Source organism: Epargyreus clarus, unplaced genomic scaffold (genome assembly GCF_041222505.1).
Source record: "Epargyreus clarus isolate Ecla_fem2 unplaced genomic scaffold, WU_Ecla_fem_2.2 ptg000006l, whole genome shotgun sequence".
NCBI lineage: Eukaryota > Metazoa > Arthropoda > Insecta > Lepidoptera > Hesperiidae > Epargyreus > Epargyreus clarus.
Window position 1 is genome coordinate 6,022,476 of NW_027332214.1, and position 18,737 is coordinate 6,041,212.

The 18,737-nt window shown below is 34.9% G+C and overlaps 4 protein-coding genes across 5 annotated transcripts in view; 1 reads left to right on the forward strand and 3 right to left on the reverse strand.

Annotated features, from left to right (window-relative positions):
• Positions 1 to 9,773, reverse strand: part of Enoph (enolase-phosphatase E1) — a 33,590-nt gene extending 23,817 nt beyond the window's left edge. The window contains exons 1-11 of the mRNA XM_073073823.1: positions 9,012 to 9,773; positions 7,725 to 7,865; positions 6,905 to 7,110; positions 5,985 to 6,625; positions 5,695 to 5,902; positions 4,717 to 5,285; positions 4,017 to 4,258; positions 2,570 to 3,107; positions 1,919 to 2,022; positions 1,127 to 1,335; positions 259 to 374 (exon numbers count right to left, since the gene is read on the reverse strand). Coding sequence (XP_072929924.1) covers positions 259 to 374; positions 1,127 to 1,335; positions 1,919 to 2,022; positions 2,570 to 3,107; positions 4,017 to 4,258; positions 4,717 to 5,285; positions 5,695 to 5,902; positions 5,985 to 6,625; positions 6,905 to 7,110; positions 7,725 to 7,865; positions 9,012 to 9,557 — 3,520 coding nt within the window. The 5' untranslated portion in view covers positions 9,558 to 9,773. The remainder of the gene's footprint in view (positions 1 to 258; positions 375 to 1,126; positions 1,336 to 1,918; positions 2,023 to 2,569; positions 3,108 to 4,016; positions 4,259 to 4,716; positions 5,286 to 5,694; positions 5,903 to 5,984; positions 6,626 to 6,904; positions 7,111 to 7,724; positions 7,866 to 9,011) is intronic.
• A 312-nt stretch (positions 9,774 to 10,085) lies between these two features.
• LOC140742807 (63 kDa chaperonin, mitochondrial-like) lies at positions 10,086 to 12,038 on the reverse strand. The gene has a single exon (XM_073073824.1). It carries the CDS (start codon positions 11,912 to 11,914, stop codon positions 10,220 to 10,222), a length of 1,695 nt encoding a protein of 564 aa, XP_072929925.1. The 5' UTR covers positions 11,915 to 12,038; the 3' UTR covers positions 10,086 to 10,219.
• A 528-nt stretch (positions 12,039 to 12,566) lies between these two features.
• On the forward strand, positions 12,567 to 14,976 carry LOC140742809 (uncharacterized). The gene is made up of 3 exons (XM_073073827.1): positions 12,567 to 12,950; positions 13,708 to 13,886; positions 14,470 to 14,976. Exons 1-3 carry the CDS (start codon positions 12,687 to 12,689, stop codon positions 14,879 to 14,881), a joined length of 855 nt encoding a protein of 284 aa, XP_072929928.1. The 5' UTR covers positions 12,567 to 12,686; the 3' UTR covers positions 14,882 to 14,976.
• A 77-nt stretch (positions 14,977 to 15,053) lies between these two features.
• LOC140742808 (beta-1,3-galactosyltransferase 5) lies at positions 15,054 to 18,737 on the reverse strand. Of its 2 annotated transcripts, XM_073073826.1 has the most exons (4): positions 18,380 to 18,737; positions 18,298 to 18,329; positions 17,284 to 17,431; positions 15,054 to 16,741 (listed from the first exon to the last, which is right to left on the reverse strand). In XM_073073826.1, the coding sequence occupies exons 3-4, from the start codon at positions 17,355 to 17,357 to the stop codon at positions 15,955 to 15,957; spliced, it is 861 nt and encodes a 286-aa protein (XP_072929927.1). In that variant the 5' UTR covers positions 17,358 to 17,431; positions 18,298 to 18,329; positions 18,380 to 18,737; the 3' UTR covers positions 15,054 to 15,954. The 2 variants fall into 2 exon arrangements, with proteins under 2 accessions (XP_072929927.1, XP_072929926.1); XM_073073825.1 differs by having other exon boundaries at positions 18,298 to 18,737.

Sequence of the window (18,737 nt, forward strand, 5' to 3'; positions counted from 1 at the left end):
GAAATTCGTCATATCGTTCTAATGATCCGAGATTCAATTATTCGAAATTACATACGTATTAAAAATAATTATAACTAGTTTTAATGATTAGGGATAATATCGTGAGAAAACCTACAATACGAACGACGAATAATACGAATGTGTCTAAAGTCTACCAATCCACACTACCACTTGGTCACCGTGACCACCATGAAACGTGGCCTAAATAAATGGACGTAAGTTTCTTGTTTACAAAATTAAAACCTTGCTAATACGGACCTGCATTTTTCCATCTAAACTTGCGTTGCCGGTGTCCATCGCCCAAGTCGCCGTCTTCGAATAGTAATTCTTGAAGCAACCGCACCTCACGCTTGTCTTGATCTAACACTTCACGCCTGAAAATAAAAAAATTACAAAATACTCATAGAAATAGTATATGAAATCTTCTATACAAATACATTCTTTATAGGAGACATTCAAGGAAGATTCAGCCTCTTTTAGGTAAGATGTGTTCACCATATAATGGTGAAGCCCTGTTCAAGCCCCCTGGCTTCCCATGGGATTCCAGGTCATATCTCAGTCAGGCAAACATCTAAATAAAAGCTCGGCAACTTTTTTGACATCAAAGGCCATGCAGTAGCCATATGAAGTAAATGCAGGCAGCATTTGGCGTCAAGAAATTGATTCTGATCTCATCTATTTGTAAACTAAGCAGATTGCCCTGACCTAATATATGAATTAATTGCAGGCATAGATTAGTAAAGACACTTCGCCGCTTTGAAATTGAATGAAGCCACAAACGGCTTATTAGTAAGTTCTTTTTTTTTAATTCTTGATAAATAAAAACATTTTTAGAAAAAAATTACGAATAAATAACTAATACTGCGTAATTTACATAATAAATAAATAATTATTTCAAATATTTGAGGGACATTTTAGCACGGAGACATAGCAAAACTTTTGTACGCAACTATTTCAATTCTCAAAACTGGATACATTTTCTTGTTAGGAGTGAGTAATCTTTACTAATCTATGATTGCAGGTTTGTGTGTTTGGTACTGTCTTTATGTGTCTATGGCACCAATAGACACCTACTAAGAAAGGATTAGGACCGAATACGAAGTCGAACGTAACAGCTAGTACTTACATATGTATTTCTCCCAATTCCCTCTGGAGTTTCCCCTGATGGAAGGTGTCATCGTCACCAGCCTCTCGCTCCATGCGATCTAAGCCAGCCTCGTCCTCATCCCCAGAACCTATCCATTCGTCCTCCGAAGTTAGCTCCGCCTCTTGTTCGAAGAAGTCCTTTCCAACACGCTTCTTTTTGGGAACTTTTGTTTGTATTTGTATTTCTACCTGAAATGTTCAAAGTAACTTTAAATTTTTGTTGAAAAATGTATTCTTTTACAGCTATGTTTTAATGTAAATAAAATAATAGCAGTGTATGAAAAACAAGTTTCCCATATGGTATCAACTATAGACATCACCTATCTGTACGAAAACCGAAATGAGTCATAGTTTAAATACTTGTACTTTGCAATACTCTAGTTAAGTACTTAATAAATATATGCAAAAGTTTGCCCTATTGTGTCTTTTTATTTTTATAGAGGTGCAATAAATAAATAAAAGAACAATGAATAATCTTAAGTGATAAGGTGACAAATTCTTTGATATACCCTGCCCCTTGTTCAGGTAAGGTTTTTATAAATAAAATAGAAGTAGTAGACGAGCATGAAGTCTAAGTTGGTACGCCTCGGAAAAGTCTCCCTTACCACACCATTCAAACCAGTACACAGCAGCGCTTAACACTACTGTTAATAGGCAGATATAGGTGGCGGTGGTGCCGCCGGAGTGGAACCACAAAGGGTTCTACCACTTTTAAGTTCTTTGTAAACGAAAATCCTAGATATGCCACATGACCAAAGCCTTATTATCTTACCTCATTCTCTTCAGAGTCGTATTCCACTAGTTTATCGTTATCTTCTTCTATGTCAGATTCATATTCCTCTCCCTCTTGTTCTGAATATTCCTCTTCTTCATCATCTGGAAAAATAAAGATATTTTTTGTAAGCAAATTTTATTGTTACATATATTACAATATTCTCTACCCCCACCGGCCTTAATAAATTCCATAAAGTGTAAAACTTGATAAAATACTGTCAGTTATACAAATTTTAATGACGATGAATTAAAAGTAAGATTGTATGTAAAATAATGGCTTAAAATTACTTGTAATTAAATAGTAGTGATTTTCTTTGCACCATATTAAAGTATATCATATCTCTCAAAGTTTAGATTTTCTCTCGCCTTCGTCACGAAGCGGCGATATAGCTATCGCAATAGCTATCTTGTTTCAAAATTCACGACCAGTAGTTTTGCGCGATTAGGTAGCCATAGGACGGAAAATGACAAAACGTGTGTCCGCCGACGCAACCGTAAAAGCAGATAATGGCAACGTCACGGAAATAAATAGCACTGTACAAAAGTTTAACTATCATTTACCTACAATTTCATATTTCTACGTGTAATGCGGTTTGCCTCGGTCTGAAAATAAATATGAATTCAAGTGCCGAATGAATAAGCTAATCACCTGAAATTTGCAGCGCTCGGTCTTCCAATTTACGCTTCTTTCGCTTCTTTTTCTTTTTCATAACTTCAGCACCTTCATTCGTTTCATCATCTGACTCTATCACGAACTTCTTCTTTAACTGTGTGTTATCAATATTATGTTTATCACTATCTTCTTTATTACCACTAAAGAAGTATTTATTCGGTTTTGGCGAATCGAATTCTGGATCACCCAATTCATCAAGAATCGATTTTAATAGTTTATTTTCACCTTCATTAGATTGTGTAGTATTAGCATTATCTTTTGGAGTTTCGGACATATTATCATCAGTCTGATTTTCTGATACAATAGATTCATCAGCAATATAATTTTCAGCATTTACGCCATTTTCTTCAGTTTGTGATAAAAATGGGTTGTCATAAAACTTTCCAGTACACAAGGCAGCTACATCGTCACCTATATCTTGAGATTGTGAAAGCTGGGTTGATGATTCTTGGGGTGTTACAAGATTTTCCAAAAAGCCGCCAGTACACATTCCAGCTATAGCATCGAAATTTTCCTGTAAAGTAAAAGATGGCAAGATTAAATTCAAATTCAATTCATTTATTGCAGGATAAGGTGGTATACATACGTGAAATACATACATTTTGTGCTCCTATCCTAACCCAAAGGGTATCCAAATATGTCATACGTAATATAAATTCTAGTTAAAATTAAACTAAAGGACAATATGAATAGTTCTTTAATAAATTTTAATAGGCGCGAAACAGACATTAAGTCGTATAGAAGGAAAGATGATTCGCACTTGCTAGTGACATACTTAAGTATGTATTTTGTTTAAATATATGAAACTGATAAATACACATAGTATAGCTGACGACGTTTCGATTATATCCATTGTTATATTATTTCTAGTATATTCAACTTAAATAGTACATATTTACAATATTCTATTATAAACTGGATGGATCAAATCCAGTAAATCACCCACTTTTAACATCTACTGTGATCACATAACCAAATGCAGTGACTAAGTCAAAACAATTTTTTAAGTTTATGTCTGGCAGTACATTCTTCAAAAGGTACCCGGAGACGTGGAAGCGACGCCGGGTTATGCGGAGTTTTTTTACCGCACTAAAACCCCCCGGTGACCGTCCTCAACGCTTGTTGTAGAACTCCGGGATCTCTGACGGAACGCAACCAGAGTCCTCCAAGCGCGATGCCCCGATCGGGCTCTACCCTGGGGGAGCAGTTTTCGCTCCTCCCACACCATCTGGTGTTCACGACGGTATGCGACCACACATACCGCTGTCCTTCCCGGGGTCGCTTGCTGGACGGTTCGAGCTCCCACTCTTGCCGTCCGCAACCCCAGAAGCCCCCTTTTAGTCGCCTCTTACGACAGGCAGGGGATAGCAGTACATCCTTAAGGGATTATATGCACTAATATGTAACAATATTATATACTTACACCACTACAAGGCTGAGTTTCGCATATAACGTCTATTTTTTCCAAAGTAACATCTTTTTGTGAGTATTCGTTTTCAGTACCAGACTGAAGTATTGAAAATGTTTGGCAACCCAAATCATTTTCCAAGCTTGTGTCTATATCCTTAGGTTTTTCTGTTGTACTTGATTTCTCACTGTATGCTTGACTGGAAAATAGATCTTCTGAATACGATTTTTGAAGTTGACCCAACTGTATTTCATAATCTGGAAAAATAACATGTAAGATGTTTGAACTATGTTATAGACCGTGCCAAACTGCTAGTCCGCTCTGAAGTTATTGCGAGCAGATGTAGTCATACAATATGCTATGGCGACGCGACCTATTTCTATATTCAGAGCGGACTAGCAGTTTCGCGCGGACTATAACCTTAGTATCACTGCGGCTTTACTAATAGAAATTATTGATTTTTCTCGTATATTATAAGAGTAAAATCAATAATTTCCTTTATTAAAGCCTAAGCTCTTGGGGTACTGCTGTTATAAATCAGCCTTCATTACTCTTAAGTTTCAGTTTGAACAGTGTATTATGTCAGAAATATTCTAGCAATATCTTTTACATATTATTTAACTACAATAACCCTATGTATAACCTCTCCAGTTGCTATTGCTTACCAACATTTATATTTAATACAGTTTTAATCATAAAATACAGCATATTTTACCTTGCGATTCCTGAATATCTTGGTTATCCACTTGTGCTACAGGATCAACTTTTAAGTCTTCATCATCTGAATCCTCAAACGCTTTTAATATTCTTCCCTTTTTAGGTTTACTTTCTGTTTCATCTTCATCAGATTCTGAATCATCCTCATCAGAATCAGAATCATTTTCAGCTTCATCATCTTCACCTTCACAATCATTATCCTCCGCATCACCTTCGTTACAAGCTTCGGTATTTGCATCATCAACATCATCATCATCAGACACTTCCGCTTCATCATCTACCATCGGGTTTCGTTTACGCGGCTTTTCTTTTAAATCACAATCATTTTCCTCCAATTCTTCTTCACTGCTCGATTCTTCGTCATCAATATTATCATTTTCTTCCAACTTGGCTTCAATTTTTTCAATATCTTCGCCATCAAATCCTTCACCTTCGTCCAATGTATTAACTTCAGCTTTCATTTGATTTTCTAATTCAAGTCGTTTTTCCCATTCTAAAGATCGTTGTTCCGCTATTTGCTCCTCTAACGCCTGCTTTAATTTTAAATGCTGGGTACCGGGTTTGAACCTGAGAATAACACAAGCTGATATTAAAACATAGTTAGGAGAAGGGAAGCCACATAGCAATAGCTTATTAACGTAGTAGTCAGTAGTCATAAGTTTAAAAGGCGGTAGAACTCTCTGTGGTTCCACTCCGGCGGCACTTCCGACACATCTCTTTCTGCCTAATAACAGTAGTGTTATGCACCGCTGTGTTCTGATTTGAAGGGTGTGGTAAGGAAGACACTCTTCCGAGGCATTCCAGCTTAGTCCTCAGGGATAGCGGTGCATCTGTTGCCGACCTCCGATAGGAATCTAATCTTATCTGGGATTGATTACAGATGTCCATGGGTGGGCAGTAACCACTTACCATCAGGTGGATTACATGCCTGTCTGCTATTCTTATATTATAAAAAAATATATTGAAAACTGCTTACTTTTTCTCCCTATCTTTTTCCATATCTTCCTTAGATTGCAATTTAGCGAAGTATGTATATCGCTCTTTTAATAACTCCACACCTGTGAGCTTCTTCTGGGAATTTGAAGAGTCATCATCTAAATCTATAAATGTTCCAGGAGCGCCTGTTAGCTTCGGTTTTATTTCCAATGTTGCATCTATCTTTATGGGAAGTTTACTTAGTTTATCTGAAAAGAAAATACATTTAGTGTTAAGATTTTATTATTAATTATTATGTTATGAATAATTCATTGTGTTAATTGAGAATACCATTCATAATTTCAGCCTTTTCAATGATTTTATCAAGATCGTCCATAGTAAAATCGTTTTCAGAAAAATCATCAATTGAATCATCTTTTTTCTCTTCCTCTGATATAGCCTCATCAATTTTATCAACAATATCTTCTTGTTTTTTGTCCTGAATATCTAAAGATTCAGTCTTTTCAGTTTCATAATGTAAAGTAACAACTTCGCTATCTTCTTCAGTATTTTTATTTACAGGAATTGACGTTGAAGTATCTTCACATGGTTCACTATCTACATCCATAGCTTCTTCTTCTCTTGCTTTTGTAATTGTATCATTTTCATGAGTTGGTTCTGAAGAATTTTCAGGTTTCGATTCATTAACAACTGTTGACTCTTCAATTACTTTTTCGTCTACGTTTTCGTTAATTTTATTCGTAATTTCTGTACTAAGATCATCATATAACTTATCGCTGATATCTAAAGGACTATCAACGTCTTCCTTGTTAGGATTTATTTCACTATCTATTTCTTTTTCATTCATGTCTGCATTTTCTATTTTCTGTACATCATTTGCAGAGTTTTCTTCTGGACAATTTTCCTCGTCTTCCTCTGTGTCACTCTTACAGAGTTCAATCATTTCTTTTTGTCTCTGTTCCAATAATAACCTGTATGGAACAACATTAGAAATACATTAACTAGAGAATTACTATCAAAACCAAAAACCCAATAGCTTCAAAATAATTAACCACAAAGAAAAGTAATGTAGTCTATGTCACTCCCACAATTTAGATGAATCCAATGACATCATATGTTATAATCCATCAAGCCATTTGGGCGGCAGGTTGTGCTAAAGTATGAGGCATATACAAAAGCTCGAAACACATTAGTTTAAAAATAGTTCCTAAATTTAGACACTAGAATAAATGTCAATATTTTCCACTTACGCATATTGTTGTAACTGTTCATTATTCATTTTAATAGGCAAGGATTTCCCATCAGAAGTCACCGCAGGTCTCCGTCTGCTCATGATATCTTTAAGATTTAGTGCCCTTGGTCTATGATACGGTAGGGAAACCTCCTTTTCTCTTAACATACGATTAGATTCACTTTTTATTTTATGCATATTCTCCATTGCTTGTTTTGCAGACATCTGAAAAAGTGCAGGGATTGAAATATTTATATTAATTTAATATTAAGTTACAATTAAATTTACAATTTTGTTAATTTTGTAATTAGTTCTATATTTGGGTTGGATAATTAACAATTTTTCTTAAATGAATGTTCATGTTTTACTATGATCAATTGTATACAATGAGAAAGAAATAAAATACTTTCATAATTTAATAAAATCAGATTTTTGCATCAATTAAGAAAAATGTCCAACACTAGACTGGCAAATAAAGATTTTAGGTTTTTGTCGAATCATAATTATTTTTTTATATAATATAGGAGTAGCAGACGAGCACGCTGTCCACCAGATGATAAGTGGCCACTGCCACCAATAGATCTGTAATTAACCCCAGATAAGGTTAGATTCCAACCTGAGGTCAGCCATAGATCTGCTGAACTGCTGAGGACTAAGCTGGAATGCCCCAGAAAACTATTTCTTCCTTACCATACCCTTCAATCAGAACCAAACCAAACCAAAACACAGCAAACTTAACACAGCTGTTATTAGGCAGAAGTAGTTGTGGCAGTGGTACCGCCAGAGTCGAACCACAGAGGGTTCTACCTTTATAGATGGCTAATGAATTTTATACTTACTCTAACTGCCTTTGGTGAAGTGAGCTTAGTAGATCTTGGCTTGGACTTTTGTGGCTTAGATTTATTTATATTACTTTCCTCGTCTGATGCATCAGGATCACATATTGAAGATAAGTTAACACTGGGCTTTTTACTATATTTCTGAAAATGAATATTTACCATATTAATAAAACCGATTCAACATTCTATTATACTTTTAGTAGTTAAGAATATTAGCTATTAAAACTTGTATTGCAAAGGATTTTTACAACCAGCCTTATACATACTTCTTACAATGCCAGTTGCTGTCTATGAAATGCTATAGCAAACGTTTCAAGGCTTAAAACCAAACTATCATATACACTTTGTATAAATTAATATAAGGTTTTTTTTTAAACCAGATGCTATTGCAATCTGTCCCTATGGACATTCAGCAAAATTTAGGGCGAGTGGTATTATGCGAGGCACAGGTCCTGTGACATGCCCTCTAAAATCTCATTTGAGTAGGTCCTGGACTACTCTTTTTTTAAGTCTTCCTGTGCTTGGAAATATGTCATCCATAAGATGGTATGCTAATGTATTTGGGCGACTTATTGTGGGTGATTACAGATGTCCCTATATAGGCGACAGTGACTACCTATCAAAATTTTTGTTTGGTACATGGCTTAATCTCCATGTGCTTTAAAAAAAAATATATAAGTAACTATATTATAATCCTAAATTACATAAACTTCAGGCAATTAAGAATCTGAATAAAAATTACTTTGATTGTTAGACAATACAATTATTTATTTTTAATTATGAAATACTCGTTGTTTTTAAATATTTCGGGTGTACTAAAGACTAATTTGGAAGCCTGACATAACCATAATCATCATCATGATTAGCAACCCATTACTGTCCCACTGGTGGACACGGGTCTCCTCTCATAATGAGAAGGATTGTGCCATAGTCCACCGCGCTGGCCAAGTGCGTATTGGTAGACTTCACATACTTTTGAGATTTTTTTATAAATCTCTCAGGTATGCTGGTTTCCTCATGATGTTTTGCTTCACCATTTAGTAAGTGATAATTAATTTCTAATACACACATAACTTTGAAAAATCAGAGGTGCGTGCCTGGGATTTGAACCTCTGACCCCTCGATCGAGAGGCTGAGTTTCTTAACCACTAGGCTATCACTGCCTAATAATCATAATATATATCCCTTCTCACTCCTTTCAAACCAGAAAACAGGAACACAACATATTATGAAGGGTTCTATCTCCTTCAACATTTTTTTATATTGTAAAGATATACATAACCATACCTGCTTTATGTTTAAACAAGATATTTCAGCATCAGAACATTCTGACTCTTTACTGGGCTTGTCAGCATCAGAATCAGAAGGTGCTTCATCAACAATTTCCGTCACAGAACTTTTGGTGGGATTTTTTAATTTTTTGAATTTATCTTGCAACTTTTTGTTCTTAATTTTGGTTCTTGTAAGATCATAATTATTTGAGGTACTTAGAGGCTCCTTGTGGTCAATTTCCCCTTGTTCACTGTCACTTTCACTGTTAGCAACACTTTTGATACGGGACTTCTTTTTGTAAGTGAAAATCTGTGCATTGCTACTCTCATCTGAACTCGATTTTTGAGAACTACTCTTTTTATTAACATCTTTATCAGTATCGGTGTCGCTGTCCGTGAACTGTTTTAATTTCGTCCTAATTCTCGTAAATGAAACTTCATTGTCATCTTCAGAGTCACTCGATTTTTTGTCAGTTGAGGTTAAATGATCACTATTACTAGGAACATTATTAAAACTATTCTCGATCTCCATATTTGGCTTAGGTGAAAGCACGTCAGTCATTATTCAGAGTTCAAATTAAAAATTTGCCAATAGACCAGTTCTCTCACAAGGAATCTAGACAAATTATTCTCACATTGAATAATCACTATACTACCTTGTAGGAAACTTTAAACATTGTAGTCAATTTTATCAAACAGATTTTAAACACCTAATTACACAAATAACACATATGTCATTAACATTATAACATTACACTAAAATATAATACAAAAATTCACGAAATAAAAATATAAGGCACTTGTGGTTTATTTTCGCGCCATAAGCATAACAATCAATCAGCAATCAACTTCAAAACTGACAAGTGACAATTTGACTCGTTTTTAATATTTTTAATAGCCGTAGCTTCTTGGTTTTTTGTCAACATGTTCTTCACCTGTCATAACAATCATTTGGGCTAACAAATTAATCAAAGCTTCACAACTTATTTATTACGTGGCTTTAGCCTTGTGTTATCATGAAGTCGAACGCATTTGAATTTGCTTTCACTTGTGTGCTTCATTAAATTATGGAGATATTAAAAACACTGTATACTTGAATACAAGGTTAATTTTATTAATTTCCATCGCATTAATCATATTACAAATAAATAGATGCAAACTTGAAAAGAAAAATGAGTTTAGTAAGTAAAATATCAAGAATTACTTTAAAACAGGACAACGTTTTCAATAAACACCCGTTACACCAAAATCATTAGGAGGAGGTTCTTTTTTACTAGGCAATTCACATATGACAGCCTCAGCAGTGGTTAATAACGATGCAACACCACTTGCATCAGTTAGCGCTCGTTTTACAACTTTCGTTGGATCTATGATGCCTCTTTCAATCATATTCACATATTCATTATTAAGAGCATCATATCCATAATCTGTTTCCATGCCTTCAACTTTTGACACTACGACAGAACCATCAAAGCCAGCATTACTAGCTATCGTTAAGCAAGGTGTTCTTAATGCTTTTTTGATAATATCAATTCCAATGGCTTGATCAGAATTTGCCGGTTGTATTTTTTCCAAAACAGGTATACATCGTAATAAGGCCGCTCCGCCTCCTGGTACTATGCCCTCAGCTACAGCCGCACGCGTGGCGTTAAGTGCGTCAGAAACACGATCTTTTTTTTCATTAACTTCAACTTCACTGCTTCCTCCAATATATAAAACAGCTACTCCAGACTTTAATCTAGATATGCGTTCCGTAAGTTTCACTTTTTCATATTCACTTGTAGTGTCTTCGAGTTCTGATCTTATTTGATCAACTCGTTGCTCTATATCATTTTTATCTCCTTTGCCTTTCAACAAAAGTGTGTAATCTTTTGTAATTAAAACTTCGCCAACTTTTCCAAAACTTTCAGGTAAGCAATCCTCGAGTCTAATTAAATTAGCATCATCTTCGAACACCACTCCACCTGTAGCTATAGCCATGTCCATTAAGGAACTTTTGCGGTACTCTCCAAATCCAGGGGCTTTTACTGCGGCTATTTGCAATCCAATTTTCAATTTATTCACAACAAGTACTGATAATGGTTCTGCATCAAAATCTTCAGCAATTATAATCAAAGGCTTCTTTTGTGAATTAGCCAGCTCTAAAGCGGGTACAATTTGTTGACAAGTAAAAATTTTCTTTTCGGAGAATAACACTAAAGCATCGTTATATTCAACTTTTGGTCCTTTAGATGAATTAATAAAATATGGAGAAATAAAGCCTCTATCAAATTTCATTCCTTCAATAACTTCCAACTCATCATTAAGCGTTTTTCCGTCTTTTACAGTAATAACACCGTCTTTACCAACTCTGTTCATTGCAGCAGCTATCAATTTTCCAATGTTTTGATCACCGTTTGCTGAAATTGTAGCCACTTGTTCAATTTCTTCAGAAGTACGCACTTCTTTCGACATTTCTTTTAGTTTTTCTGTAACAGCTTCAACTGCGAGCATTACACCTTTTCGGATTTCTATAGGATTAGCTCCTTTCGAAATGCTCTCAAATCCTTCCTTTGCAATCGCTCTTGCTAGTATAGTAGCAGTAGTAGTGCCATCACCAGCTTCCTCGTTGGTTTTGTTAGCAACATTTTGAACTAGTTTCGCACCTATATTTTGAAATTTATCCCTTAGTTCTATACCTTTGGCAACAGTTACTCCATCTTTAGTTATCTTTGGTGGTCCAAAACCCTGTTCCAATATAACATTACGCCCCTTTGGGCCCATTGTTACAGCCACTGCATCAGCTAATATATCTACACCTTGTAGCATAAGTGATCTGACATCGGGGCCAAATCGAACTTCCTTGGCGTATTGTCGACAGTTAATAGAGAAATGGCGACCACTTAAACGAATGCGAACGATATTTTTTACACGATACATGTTTTTATAGAATTCTCAAACGCTTTGCAAAAATTCTTAATTTGACATAGTTAACATATTTCAAACAGAAGTATTTTGTTCTGGAAAATAATTTGAATTTGGATAATTGTTGTTTATGGTGTTTTACAATAATATTAAAAAATAAACTAGTACAATTGCGTTGCTGTATTTTTCACATTAAGTGAATGCCTTAACACTACAAAATCATTGCACAGTGGTCGCTATAAAAAGAAATGGTTATAAACGAGTCATAAATGTAAAATAAATCAAAATTATGATTCTTTGGTGGTGGTGGTAGGAATACATGGAAACAACCTGACGATTAGCCAGATGTGCTACCTGATGGAAAGTAATTCACGCCGCCTATAGACATTTGCAACAACAGAGGAGTCGCCAATGCATCGCCGGCTTCGTATGAGAGCTCTTTTTGCACCTTTTTTGAAGTTCTTATATAGGTTACTATACTCTTTGGGCTCCATGTATAGATTATTTTTAAAAATTAGTGGAGAAGTCTTTGTACTCTATTGATTTAATTTACAAGTTCTTGCATTCCTAATGAAACAGAATCCAAGGCACCATAGTTTTAAAAAATAAATGTGAATTTGTCAGCTTTGTCAATGTCAACGTAACGTAGACTATAAAAAAAAAACTACGTCCAACGGCTAAAAATTCAAATTACATGTTGACGAGTGAGTGACGAACTTGAAGTGCCCATTGCTCGGATTATATTTCGAAGTTCGAGCTTTTTGTTTAAGTTAAATTAATTAATAACATGACTTCTGGCGGTAATTTAAAGCCTATGACTATAGATCTAAATATTGGTGATCAGTTAACTACAATTTCCTGTGGACATATAGTGGCAGAATTAATAAAGTTTATTGCTTATCAAAGATTGCAAATACCATACACATACCAGTGGCTTAAACAGGTTATAAATAAAAAGAAGGAAAGCCCGGAAAAGAAGGACAGTTTTCAGTCTGAAAGACATTTTCGTGTTGCATCGAATGCATTGGAAAATTTGGACTTTATTTTGAAGGTATAAAGTTTTTATAATTAACTTAACTTGAACTTTTTTGAACAGTAATGTAGATAATGAGCATGTAGTCCACCATTGAGCACCTGATAGGTGATCACTGCTGTCCCAGAACGTGATATAAGTGCCATATGGAACAGGGGGCCTACCTGTAGACGATTGTATATGTGTTATTTTTTTTTATAAGAGTAGCAGACGAGTATGCAGTCCACCTGATGGTAAGTGGCTGCTGCCGCCCATGGACATCTGTAATCAACCCCAGATAGGATTAGATATTCCTACCTGAGGTCGGCCACAGATGCGCCGCTACCCCTGAGGACTAAGCTGGAACGCCTCGGAAAAGTCTGTCTCCCTTACCACACCCTTCAAACCGGAACACAGCAGCGCTTAGCACCATTGTTATTAGATAGAAATAGGTGTGGCGGTGGTGCCGCCGGAGTCAAACCACAAAGGGTTCTACCACCTTCAACCTTTATTTTCTCCTCCTCCCACTACTCCAACAACCTTATTTCTGAGGAGCATGGTGGTCACTTTGTATGGTGGTGAGCTGACAATGTCTCCTTCCAGTTAAACATAAGAATTACTTCTCTTTTTTTTAAATAACTATGGCAGTGGTACGCCTCCCGTGATACTTTACTAGTTCTACTACCTTGCAAGTTACTAGTAAAACTATTAGTATTTTAAAGTTAAATTGTAGCTTAGTTTTTTAAGCTTTCCGCTTTAACTATTTATACCAGTACATATATTTTGTTATTTCTAGAGCCTTCTAAAAGAGATAGATGGAGCATCCATACCATCAGAAGTATGTGTAGCTCTGGGAGCAACGCCCATCACGTGTAGAGAGATGTACAGGTTCCTCCTACCTTCCATGTGCCATAAACCACAATGTCATTCCACCAATATTGCCAATGATCAGAAAATTCAGCGGAGTGTTTTCAAGTAAGACATAAATAAAATATTTGCATAATTTTAAGAAGTAATAGAACCTGTACATGTGATTGTACATTACCTGACATGTTTATTAAAAAGTAATAATAATATTACAAAACAAAAAAAAATGTAATAACATTGGTATGATATAATATTGACAGTTGAAAGGTATATCTTACTAAGGGACATTACGTAATTTACAGGAGAGTGAATTTGACGGTGACTTGAAATATTTACAAAAAATAAAAAAATATTGTTGGATTGAAAGTATTTATTTAAATATAAAATATTTCAATCCAACAATTGAGTGAGATTTTGCTTTTTTAATACACTTTTATTAGCTTCAGACGTATGTATGTTGGTATGTTAGTATGTAATGGAATCTTTGAACATGATTTTTTTAAATATTGCAACTTTAAATCACTCCTGTAAACTTTACCCAGTGTCATTTAATAAGGATTGTCTTTCAAGTATATGTACTTGTAGATGTGTTGTTGTAAAAATTTGCTCTCATATTCCTGAAACATGCCAAAAAAAGTATTATATCAATAATATTCAAATAAAAATTGCAATCAACCCTTTTATTTTTCAGAACTCTTGTGACATCAGAGAGTTTGAGCAAAGTGTTCTTTGACACCATTTCTCCAACGAACATGTATATATATTTGAAGAAGAAAGTGAGCAGCAACCAAGATGTGGTATGTGGTGATAGTTTTGTGTACATTAGCGGTTGCAGAATACCTAGGAGCGCTAAGATTGTCGTTCTAGACTTCAGTACACCAAACAAAGAAAGTTTGTCATGTTGCAATGATCTCCAAGTGTTCGGAGATGTTATTAGTGAAGATTTAGATAAATTAAAGTTGCAGGAAAGTGCGATACATAATTTTGATGAGATCGAGTCTAATGATAGTGCAACTTGGTTTCAGTCGAGTTATGTCATGAAGGGTTTTAAAGACTGCATTGTTAATGGGATTTCGGTAACCAATGCATGGCTGGAATCATGATAATTAGCCATCGCTTAAATAATTTTTATTTAGTATTAATTTTAGAGTAATAAATCAATTGTTTTATTAATAGATTCTCTAAGTTCATTGAAAAATATATTTTATCAATTTTGTGATCAATCTGGTGCATTGTAGTACTTTGAATGGATATGGTCATAGAAAAAAATTTAGAGACATTTTGGAATTAGTATAATTATAGCATTTTCAACAAGTTAATAAATGTCATTTTATAAATTTAATAAAATACTGTTACATTACTTGCTCAATTAATTTTGTAAGAATTGTATTGACTGACATGTCTGTGATGATTTTTTGTTAATTGTTATCACAAGACCATTAAAACTTAACTTAAAAAAAAAAAATAATGGTGTTTACAAAACATACATACTTTCGAAAATTGGTTATTTATATGATTAGCTTCATTTATATGTAATAATTTTAGTATAATACTTTGAATTAGACTACTATAATTTGGAAGTAGAATAACATATTAATCAAATGTTTGGTAAATTTCTAAATATTAAATTGATTTATCAATACAATGTTGACATCAGTATGAAGCATTTTAACTTATTAGTTTAATTACATTTTTGGTTAGAAACGTTATACAATTGTTATTACTACCTTTAATATGTAATGTGCCATATTAATTCTGTTTCATGTTGTTCTTATACAATAACACTTTCTATGTTGACATTAATGATTTATAAAATATAGGTATTTACAATTAAAATTGACTATTATTAGTTAACCCGTCATTATAGTTCATTAAAAATTCCTTTATGAATGTTGCAACTTTAGAATTACACTGACATAAGTGCAAAAATTCATCAAATTGACTTATTTACAGAAAAAACACTTGAAAAGTGCCAAACATGTCCTCAGTTTAATGTAACATTGATTCTTGTGAAATTATTCTCGAATACATGGTATTTGCACTTAGTCATTGTAATATTAAAGCAATATATTACATACATAGCTGCATTAGTGTGACCTTACGTTGCTACAGAGTATATGCTTGTAGTTGTGTTCAACCGCATTGGCTCTCTGACTGACACATGCACACACTAACTTCAGAGCGGACTTGTAGTTTGGCGCAGATTATACAATTTTATGTAGCGTACTTCACCCTGTCCGTCACTAAAAATTGATCTTTCTCTATACATTACACAAGTTCTTTTTAAGGAGTTATCCAAAGTCCTCACAGTACAATTTTTCCACATATCACAGTTAGTCAAAGCCTGATTAAACTCTACAATCAGATTATTTCTCCCTCCATTTGGTCCAACAACATAATCGCATTTTATTGACTTAGTTATCATATCTTTTAGGCAGCATTCAAGCAGTTCATAGTACTCTAGCATATAGTTGATAGGTAGTTCTTTGAGTTGTATACCAAGGGCCTCTGTTAACACCCCAGTTATAAAAATATCATCAATCCAAAAGTATGGGTGATAGATAGCCTCCTTGCACAACTCCTTTGCTATTTTAGGGCTGATTATGTAGTACCATCCTGAGAAATAAGGAGGATAGTTACTTCTAGGGTACTCATCCCATGTTACATACCATTTATTCTGTTTCTGGCGCCTGGGTAGTGTATTATTTAGAATATGTCCTGATATAAACATTTCTCTCTGTGAAATTGGAATGCTTGTCAAATATTTGTATGTTCTATTAAAGTCAAATACTATATCATCATCAACTTTTAAGATAAATGTAGCCTTCTCACAGACAGAAGATGCCCACTGCAGTCCCATAAGATGTTTGTAAGTCAAGTTCCTGTAGTTCTCCATAAATGGACCTTGGAGGATGTCACCAAAAATTTGACTCTCATTATCAATTGCTTCTTGCGTTATATATCTGAAAATATAAGGTTGGTTGTTAACAGTGCTACTATTGTTTTTTGTAAAATTAGATATTAAATCGTTACTTTAGCAATTTCAAAAAAGAGTGATATAAAATGTCAATGGCACCCCTGCCAAGAATGGAAGGTGGTAGAACCCTTTGTGGTTCAACTCTGGCGGCACCATCGCCACACCTATTTCTACCTAATAACAGCAGTGATAGGCGCTGTTGTGTTCCGGTTTGAAGGGTGGGGTAAGGGAGACAGACTTTTCTGAGGCGTTCCAGCTTTATCCTCAGGGGTAGCGGCGCATCTGTGGCCGACCTCAGGTAGGAATATCTAATCCTATCTGGGGTTGATTACAGATGTCCATGGGCGGCAGTAGCCACTTACCATCAGGTGGACTGCATGCTCGTCTGCTACTCTTATATTATAAAAAAAAATGGCAAATTCATTGCTACTTTTTAGGACTAAATTAAAATTCTAATAAAATGTAAAGTTGTAAAGCAATATATGTAAAGTTGTACTCAATATTTACAATAGATGATGTTTAACTTACTTTTCTGTCTTAGGTATTCTTGCTAGTAAAAATATTCTTGTAGTATTGAATGATTTTAAATACTCCTGAGGCATTGCCCTTCTATGTGCACTCCTCAATTCCACATGTCCTACATATGAAGTCACAATAATAACTATGAATGGATTACCTGCAATAGAGTTAAGAAATATAAATTGGTATTAAGATTAATAATTATGTGGAAAACCTACTAAAAATAAAAAAAATAATAAATATGCTTTCTACACTCATAGCCCACATTAGGATCTTTTTCTGTGTTGTAAATCCCATGAACACACGAAGAGAAATACACACACACATCAGAAATCTAAAATTTCTCATTTAGATCTCTGTCTAGCCAGGGATCAAACCCAAAACCCTCTGCCTATCAGACCACTATGGCAGACAGAAGTGACAGAGCACTCACTCTATAATCACACATGTTTTGTATAAACATGGATAGATGTATAAACATCTCTATAAAAATATTACTACAACCAAGAATTATTTAATGTAAAGTAATTTTATCTGTAGGTATCTCTACTTTGTCCCTGTAGTTTCGGGACCAGAATAGGGCTACGGTATCCCCTGCCTGTCGTAAGAGGCGACTAAAAGGGGGCTTCCGGGGTTGCGGGTGGCAAGAGTGGGAGCTCGAACCGCCCAGCCAGCGGCCCCGGGAAGGACGGCGGTATGTGTGGTCGCATACCGTCGTACGCACCAGCCGGTGTGGCGAGCGCCAAGCTCACCTGGGCGGAGCCCGACGGGGCAACGCGCTAAGAGGGCTCCGGTTGCGTTCCTTTGGAGATCCCGGAGCCCTCTACGCAGCGCCGAGGACGGCCACCAGGGGGGTTTTAGTGCGGTAAGAATCCCACATAACCCTACGTCGCTCCCACGACACTGGGTACCTTTTGAAGGTTTCCCCCTCGTAAACAAAAAAAAAAAAGGTATCTCTACTTATAAAATATTGTTGAAGAACTTAAAATATCTAAATAAATAATTAATATTGTTTTAACTTACTCTGGCATAGTGTATTGGCTGGTTCGATGATCGGTTTCATAATAAAAATGTTGTTTTGTTTCAGAATATTAATTGCATTATTAGTTTCAATGTTAGATATACGATAAATCCAGATAACGAGAAATAAAATAGCTGTTATTACTGTATAAATTATGTTCTTACTCATCTTAGATTCATTAATAAAAAGCTTGTAGCTCATGTAATTATATTTTACACTTTACATTTCCAATAACTTTTTTCACTTGCGTACCATTTTCAAACTTTCCTATATCGTTTGCAACGATTTCGTCGTTTTAAAAACATTTTATTTATACAAGGTTTAAAATAATATCCTATATTTTCCTATTTATTGTGGTTATACACTTAGAATAATAAATATTTATATTAAATGTTTGTGTACATAAAAATAATTTCCACACATCTGAGTTCTGACATGTGAC

Coding starts and splice junctions, on each gene's coding strand:
- LOC140742807 (XM_073073824.1), bottom strand. CDS start 11,914: ATGTATCGTGTAAAAAATATCGTTCGCATTCGTTTAAGTGGTCGCCAT.
- LOC140742809 (XM_073073827.1), top strand. CDS start 12,687: ATGACTTCTGGCGGTAATTTAAAGCCTATGACTATAGATCTAAATATT. Junction 12,951..13,707: donor ATTTGGACTTTATTTTGAAG/GTATAAAGTTTT, acceptor TGTTATTTCTAG/AGCCTTCTAAAAGAGATAGA. Junction 13,887..14,469: donor ATTCAGCGGAGTGTTTTCAA/GTAAGACATAAA, acceptor TTTATTTTTCAG/AACTCTTGTGACATCAGAGA.
- LOC140742808 (XM_073073825.1), bottom strand. CDS start 18,496: ATGAGCTACAAGCTTTTTATTAATGAATCTAAGATGAGTAAGAACATA. Junction 17,432..18,297: donor AGCCAATACACTATGCCAGA/GTAAGTTAAAAC, acceptor ACTCTATTGCAG/GTAATCCATTCATAGTTATT. Junction 16,742..17,283: donor AGAATACCTAAGACAGAAAA/GTAAGTTAAACA, acceptor TTATATTTTCAG/ATATATAACGCAAGAAGCAA.